At 37.4% G+C, this 8,907-nt stretch overlaps 1 gene segment (V, D, J or C); it reads left to right on the top strand.

Moving 5' to 3' along the window:
- The first annotated feature begins 3,668 nt into the window (after nt 1–3,668).
- Nucleotides 3,669–4,123, top strand: LOC119819798. The segment is given in 2 exon segments: nt 3,669–3,714; nt 3,798–4,123. Coding segments are annotated over 2 exon segments (372 nt in total).
- Nucleotides 4,124–8,907: the final 4,784 nt, after the last annotated feature.

Below are 8,907 nucleotides of genomic sequence, written 5' to 3' on the forward strand. Positions count from 1 at the left end.
TGATCTCCCATAATCAGTGGAAGAGAGTTTCTCTTGCTCTACATCCTCTTCAGCATGATGTGTTGCTGTGATTTTAATGTTATTCATTCTGACATGTGTAAAATGTAATCTCAGAGTCAATTTGTATTGGGGACCTCTGAGTGCCAGTCTCAGTGTCCCCTCAGTGTTCATGATGGCTAACAATGTTGAAAAAAATTTAAACTGTTTCTCTAACATTTGAGATTCCACTATTGAAGATTCTCTGTTCAGATCTATACCCCATTTTATATTGATTTTTTTCTTTTTTATTTATTTTTATTGAGCTCTATATTTTTTCTGCTCCCTTCTCTTAATCCTCCCCCAATGTCCACATGCTCCCTATTTACCCAGGAGATCTTTTCTTTTTCTACTTCCCAGGAGATTAGACCTGCATATGTCTCTCTTAGGGTCCTCATTGTTGTCTAGGTTCTCTGGGAATTGTGATTTGTGGACTGGTTTTCTTTGCTTTATGTTTAAAAGCTATTTATGAGTGGGTAAATGTGATAATTGACTCTCTGGGTCTGAATTACCTTACTCAAAATGAAGTTTTCTAGCTCCATGTATTTTCCTGCAAAATTAAAGATGTTATTTTTTCTACTGTGTAGTAATCCATTGTGTAAATGTAGCACATTCCTAATCCACTTTTTTTGGTTGAGGGACATTTAAGTCATGTACTCACTATGTTTATAGCAGCATTGTTTGTCATAGCAAGGACATTGAAGTATTTCGTTTTATGTCTAGTCTTGAGTTATTTATATACTTTGAATGTTAACCTTCTGTCTGACGTGGTAAAGATCTTTACCACTCTGTAAACTGTCATTTAGTTATTTTGATAGTTTCCTTTGCCTTACAAAAGCTTTTCAGTTTCATCAGGTGCTATTTGTTAATTGGTGATCTTATTGCCTGTGCAGTTAATGGTCTGTTCTGGAAATTTTCTCCTGTGCTAGTGTGTTCAAGGCTATTCCTTTCTGTATCTTTTATCAGTTCAGTGTACCTGGTTTTATGTCGAGGTCTTTTAACCACTTTGCCTTGAGTTTTATGCAGGATAATAGATATGGACCTAATTGCACTCTTCTACGTGCTGACATTTATTTAAGCCACCATTGTTTAAGATGCTTTCTTTTTTCCATTTTATAATTTTTTCTTCTTTCTCAAAAATCAAGTGTCCATAGGTATGCAGATTTTTTTACGGGCCTTCAGTTCAATTCCATTGATCAACCTGTCTGTTTTTTGTCAACACAATAAAATTTTTATTATTTTTCTCTACAGTACAGATTGAAATCTGGGATGGTGATACCTCCAGAAGTTCTTTTATAGTACAGGATTCTTTTAGCTATCAACAACATAATTTGTACAGTTAATACAAAAGTTTACACTTACGTCAACATGTGATTATAGATAACCCTTTCCCAACATGAATGCCTGCATTTTTTGTCTTTTATTTTCTTGTTTACAGTCATTCTTATTAAGGCAATAATGTATCATTGGGGTTGTTTTAATCTGAATTTCATGGGTGAACTAAGGACTATGGTGGCAGGCCATCTTGAACTGAACATGAAATTCACCCTGCTGGTTATGTTTTCTAGTGTAGGAATGTGCTGTGAAGCCTGCAGGGAGAGAAAGATGTCAATAATCTCACACAGTACCAGGCTTTGCAGACTAATCTATCAAGCTACAAGTAAGCAGTACCAATTAGTGGTTCCTGTTACATGTTAAATAACTGCTTTGTAATAGGATTTGTGACCTGTTCTACAGGAAAGTCACAATCCCAGATAAACATGATCAAAATCATGACTAGGAATGATATAGCCCAAGTAGACCCTAGTTGTATTGCTGATGGTCATGTTGTCTCACTGCATATAAATTATATATTTATATTAGTGCTGGTTTCAGCCTTGATCATGGACGCATCTATGTACAGGGTATAATGATTATTGTAGACGTTCATGACTGTTCAAAGTGCAGAGAATGAATGACTGAATACTCAGTCACAGTGAATCCTCTATATCAACTTCCTCCTTCCCCCAAATCAAGGATCATCATGAAACAGAGAAAAGAGAGAATGTAAGGTTAAGAGAATGAGGATGAGCACCATAGAATTCTGTCTACAGTGATTGATGTATTCTCATTGCACAAATGTCCTGTTAGCAGCTGTTGTTACCAGCATAAGACCTGCACAAAATGAAATAAGTTAAAATTATAGCATGAAAGCCTGTGGAAAGGCTAAGAAGGTAAATATGTCTCTTAGCAAAACTGACAATATTAGTTTGATTTCTGAAAGCCACCTCTTACAAGAAGAGAACTGAACTCCATAAGTTGTCTTCTAAGTTCCTTGGCACATGTGTGCCCTGCCCCTTCCTCCTACTAAACAATGTATATCTTAAAAGACTACAACACAGGTAGTGGAGGGACTCCCCATGGATCACTGCCAGCTGAGGAGATGTTAGGATTGCAAGAATGCATATAAAGTCAGTTACTTTTTTTTAGAAGTATGCCCATTTAGTGGCTACTTATGACCTAGTCAATAACACATATCATATCCATACAGACAGCATGTATTAGACTTACTGAATTATTAATAAAACAAAAGAGATCAATATGTTAGAAGAAAGATCTTTTGCTTTTGGAGATCATAAGCAGAGCAAGAGGGACATAGTGATCTAGAACATGATCAAAATATATTGCATTCATAAATGAAAATTGCAAGGGATGAACAAAATCATTCTGAAATAGCAATATTCAGTATGTTTAGAATTTTTCTTTAGGTGTATAATGTCCACTGTATATTTTTCCCTATAAAGTTATCTTAACATTTTCTTGCCCTTCCTTATCCATTTGCCACTTTTATTTCTTTGGAAATTTTCAGTTCTATGTCCTTAAATATGTGCATTCACAATTATTTCTAACTATATGATATGTAAGGAATACGATAGGACTTAGATAATACCTGTTTCTGAGGGGGTCTTAAATTACTTCATAATGTCATCACCAATTGCATTCATTTTCCTCAAAGTTATATAAGTTCCTTATACATTACTGATGAATAAATTATGTTTTATAGCATATATATCATGTTTTCTTGATAAAGTCATTTGTTCAAAGACATGTGGCTTGTTTGTATAATTTATCTACTGTAGACATTGTGGCAGTAACATTTGTGTGCAAAAATATATGAGACACTTTCACATTTCATCATTTGTGTACGTGTTTTAGTATACAATCTTCTGAAGAAACACTTGCCAACTTCATGTATATGAGAAAATATTAGAAGTTCTCATAATTGACAAGGATTGAAGTCATTTCATAACTACTAACTGTATATGTTTTGTTGCAAGAGGAAAAACTGTCTCTGACTGAAGTCTCTTTGTAAATTGAAAGTTTATGACTTCATGTTACATCCACAGGCCTGCACATGACTTGGAGATATAGTATGGGCTTCATTTCCTCCGAAAAGATTAGAACTTGAAATTTAGCATCCTGCTGCCAACAAAAGGTCAACTACCTTTCTTATAAAGCTATATTTGGACCTTATCTAAGAGGTACACTGTTCATGAATATACAAATTACAAGGTAAATATAGAGATGTCCAACCCCAGAACAACATATGATCAGCGTCCTCTCCACAGTCACTGAGCACACAGGTCATTACCATGGAATGGAGCTGGATCACTCTCTTCCTCCTGTCACTAACTACAGGTAAGGGGGCATTCCAGTTCCAGATCTGAAGAGGGAACAGGGACTGAACGGACAATGACACCTAACCTGTCTTTTCTCTACAGTTGTCCACTCCCAGGTACAGCTGCAGCAGTCTGGGCCTGAGCTTGTGAGGCCTGGGACCTCTGTGAAATTGTCCTGTAGGGCCTCTGAGGATATCAGTTATTATAATATTCACTGGGTGAAGCAGAGTCTTGGTCAGGGCCTGGAGTGGATTACGAGAATTTTTCCTGCATTTGGTGAACCTGACTACAATCAGAAGTTCCAGGGCAAGGCCACACTGACTGCAGACAAATCCTTCAACACAGCCGACATAGAGCTCAGAAGCCTGACTTCGGAAGACTCTGCCATCTATTACTGTGCAAGACACAGTGTTGCAACCACACCCTGAGCATGTCAGAAACTGTGAAGGAGCAGGAAGTTGCCCTGGAACTGAGATGACAGAGAAGACTAGCCTGAAGATTTACACAGAAATAATCTTTCTGAGTGTCTTTTTTCTGCCTCCTCTATAAATAAAATGATGCTAATTGACCCCTATTTACATGTTTCTCCATAATAAAACTGTAAAGAAAGGAAAACTGTGTTAATGCACAATGACAGAATTATCTCTGGGTTCGAAGAGATGAACTTTTTGGAGTTGCTTCGAATAAAGTATAATATGAATATTACCAGTAAAGTTCACATAAATAGCTTCTGACCAAACCAAAACTCTTACAGTCTTGGGTGACATGAATCTGTTCTTCTTAATTCTACCTGTGTTGTGCAGCAGGATTTCAGTTTCTCATAATGGAAGAGATAACACATAAGTGTAAATCTATTAGTTGAAAAAATATTATTAAATTACTTTTCATAGAACTGATTAATTTACCCAGTGTGTATACATCTCAGTTATGAATAGGTTTGAGGTTATTCATAATAATCTGATCTTAAGTTTACTGCCTTTTCCAGAACCAGTACCCTGACCTACAGTCTCAGGCTTTTACAGACACTGACCTACTCTGACACGGCATCATCCTTCATGTTTCTCTGGTTATGTTAAAGTCACTCTTATTATATAGAGTGATTGGTTTTGGATACCTGGGCCAATAACAAGCAGCAGTAAATCCTGTGGTACTTGATAATCTCAAGGGGTTAATTCAGTAAAAAATCTCTTTAGTATAGAGGATAGTTTAGCATGTTCCTGTAACCAACATAAATCCCCTTGAAATATGAATGCTATGTACTGGTTATCTATGACATTATCTTCATATGTTGTGGTAGGTAGGAATCACATTGGCCAGTTCTATAGTAGAGACATTTAAACCTCTGTTGAATTTAAAATACTGTCTTCACAAAGCACTCTCCTGTCTCCACCAACAGGAACGCATTAGTGATCAGCTGGCAAGGGAATCTCCCGATTCTCTCTTCTGAATTGAACAAGACTCGACAATGTAAGGGATCAGTCAAGTGACTGTAAGACCTTGATTCTAGCAGTTGTCTGGTGCATGCTGCAAGCCATTTTGAAGTGACCAAACCCCTTATACTGCAAACTTAAACAACTAATGTGCCCCACTCTGTACAGCCAGAGTGGAATCAGTATGACTGCTCCAGAGTAAGATTGTAATAGACCTACCCCAGTATCCAGCTGTGCCACTCTGGAGCATATACCCAAATGACTCTACATCCTACTAGAGACACTCACTCAATCATATTTGCTGCTACTCTACAGATAATAGCCAGAAATTGGAAAGAGCCTCTTTGCTCCTGTTATCATCCATTCCAGGATCATTTTTTTTTCTTGTGGAACCATTCTACACCTTTCCTTTGATGATGACATTTATGATGATCTTTGAATTTCATGGAGATAGTGTCAGATACAGTCCTATTTCAATATATGCAATTTAATCATAAAAGAAAAGTCCTTGTGACATTTTAATGTCCTGGAAAATGAACCAAATGTAGGTGTAGGTCTAATTGCCCATCCTTCCTTGAGGATTTAATGCCTCAGCTGGTTCTCAGCATTGAGGGTTTGGTTTCTTTATACAGTGTTATTGTAACTTTGTGATAAGTGCAAACTGATGGTTTAGACACATCTTGATGTCTTTATATTTTAATCATTTAAATAAAAAGATGGTTTATTCTTAAAAATGAGTTGATCATTTTCAACATAGTTTTCTTTAAAGAAATCAGTTTACTCAAGCATTTTTTTTATAATTTCAGTCATGTTTATATCACAAAGTCACTATGAAAGGTGTTCAAAGTTAGGCAAATCCTTGTCTTTCTTAACTCTAAAACATCCATAGTGTCAAGAAAAGAGATTACATTGTGGTTTAGCATCACAGTTCCAGTGAATATAATCCTAGGCCCTGTGTGGTGACTTTCAATGTCTTCTGTCCTTCTGGTCCTCCTTCAGGATGCTTGAAGTCTGAGAGAAATGAGCTAATTAATCATGTCTTTGCCTGCAGTTTACGTTTTCTGTTGGTGCTGTTTTTAAAGAATTAGAGGGCCATATAACGATGAAACTACTGATATTGAATAAATAGAAATCTCCAATACATGAAGCAGGAAATTAACAAATTAGTAGTCAATGAAATATCACTCTCTCCCATGCAATTATAGACTGCATAGCTGCCAGTCTGCAAGGGCACCTACTCTTCTCTGCTGCATTCACACAGCACTAATCAGATGTGTTGTATACTGAATACCTGACTTCACCATGTGGGCTACATTGTCTGGGGTAAAAGGTAAATTCTAGTGAGGTCTTCTGTGCCTCTCCTCACAGACTGACTCACCCTGAGTCTTAATACTTCAGTACTTAATCACAGTCAGCAACTGGCAATAAATGAAAATCTCTCCTGGATTCACCCAACTCTGGGCTAAAAAAAACAAAGCTGGGTCCGGGTACTCACTGGTATGCAGCCATTCACAGACGTCCTTCTTCATTCCTGCTTCTGATTTGCCCTGCATGTGAGTGTCAAGGCTCACTACCGGGCAGACTTCTATATCATCACCTATTCCAACCTTATCTTCTGATTTCATTTCTCCACAGATGTCCCATCCCAGCTTATGCTGAAGGAATATGGCCCTGGGCTGTTGCAGCTCTCTCAGGATCTCATACTGACCTGTTCTATCTCTGGGTTTTCACTGAGCACTCCTGGTATAGGTGTGGGCTGGATCCATCAGCCCTCAGGAAAGGGTTTGGAATGGCTTGCAATCATTTGATGGGATGATACTGAGTTCTAAAATACACCCCTGAAAAGCCAGCTCACAGTCTCCAAGGACACCAACAAATGGGTATTCCTCAGGATCACCAGTGTGTATGCTGCAGATACTGCGACATACTACTGTTCACAGAGAGAACATTGATACAGCCTCTGCTGACAGCTGTGCAATAATCCAGGCTGTTTCTCAGCTCTATGCCTTCTTCCTACTATTAAGGTGTTTGGGAGTGGTCACAGTTTTCCTGCTAGCCTCTGGGGATTTCTCTATACTATTTTTTTCAGAGCCCTGGATACCTGATACACAAATGACCACCCTTTTAAAAAATATTCAGAAATGAGAATCTGTTTCTAAGATTTTTGTGGAGGCCCAAAATGTGAACCTAGTTCCACATGTCTGAAAGTCAGAGAGTTCTTGCTTGTCCAATGTTGTTGACAAGTGCGACTGCACATCCTGACCTAGGGTGTGGTTACTTAGTCCTTTTGACATTAAGATGGTCCATAAGGTAGATCCACTCCACCCTGAACAATGATCAGGATTTTCAAGCATACCTTGGCTCCTCATTTTGAAATAGGAATTTTCACCTCAAGTGACTTCCTCTAAAGGATACTTGGTCTAGGGTGTTCACTGCCTAAACAACAGAGTGCTAATGACTTGATGTCATAGTTTGAAGCAAATAACTGTTCCATTTGTCTTTTGTATCATGTTAAAGCAGTTTTTTGTCTTCTTCCCCTCATTGTATTGGGGTATAAAAGTGCATGAAAAATTAAATGCAGGCAAATTTCAGTATTCACTGGAACTCCCTCCTGATACTATCCTATGCGTCTATTTTATTATTTTCATGCATGAATTTATACTTATTACTAACTTTTCTAATCTTCATGCTCCTACCCTGGTAAGTGTTAACTTTCCTATAGCTGGTCTCCATCAGTTTTTTTAAGTATTAAGTGTTTCTTCTTCCTAACCCAGGTGGTTTAGAGAATTTTTTGCACTCAGTCTTTGGCTTCGAATCCCTCAAAGAGCAGATTCCAAATTATTGCAACTTTCAGTAAACTACTGGGTATTTGGAAGCTTGGCATTACTAGACAAACATTCATAAATTTAATCATTGGTCAAGGTGGCTTCGTGTAAATTACAAGACAACTCAGGCTCCTGCCAAGGATATAGGTTGCTCTTCGCAAACTGATGGTAAAACCCTATTGCTAAAGACAACACTTATATATCTCATTGAACATGGAGAATTTGAGTTGGTATCTTACTGGTGGTCTCATCTACTGACTCCATAGCAGTACAAGGTACTTGGCAGGCTCTCAGAGGAAAAGTGTAATAATAAACCTAACAACAATCTGTGACCCACCATGGTGATCTGCCTGTTAGAAATGTTTGTGTATTCATGAGTGGCACAAATATTGGGGAATTAATCAGCCATTCTTTGATTGGATTTAAAGACAACTTCATGAATGTAAACCATGCTTGAAACTACTAGAAGATTCTAGAACTTGTGCTGAGGTTGCTTATGGGAAAACCAATATTATGCTAAAGCCATGATTTTCCACATGAAGGGTATGACCTCTTTGGGAATTGAATAACCCTTTCACAGGGGTCAAAGAACTCTTTCACAGGGTTCACATATCAGGTACCTAGCAAGTCAGATATTTACATTGATTCATACTGGAAAATTAGAGTTACATAATAGCAACAAAATAATTTCATGTTTAGAAGGTCATTACAACATGAGGAACTATATTAAAACATTGTAGCAATAGGAAGGTTGAGGGCCAACATGCTAAAGGAGTATAATAATAAAATAATTCCCAATGACATGCCTGTATATGCATATTAATCTGTGCTTCACACAAGTATCATTAGTGTAGCTTCTTTCAGAATATGGGAAATAACATAGAGAATCTCAAATGGGCAATCTATAGAGCATAAGTGATATTGGACCACTCAGTAATAAATGTGTTGTCTTAATCA

Source organism: Arvicola amphibius, chromosome 7 (genome assembly GCF_903992535.2).
Source record: "Arvicola amphibius chromosome 7, mArvAmp1.2, whole genome shotgun sequence".
Lineage (NCBI taxonomy): Eukaryota > Metazoa > Chordata > Mammalia > Rodentia > Cricetidae > Arvicola > Arvicola amphibius.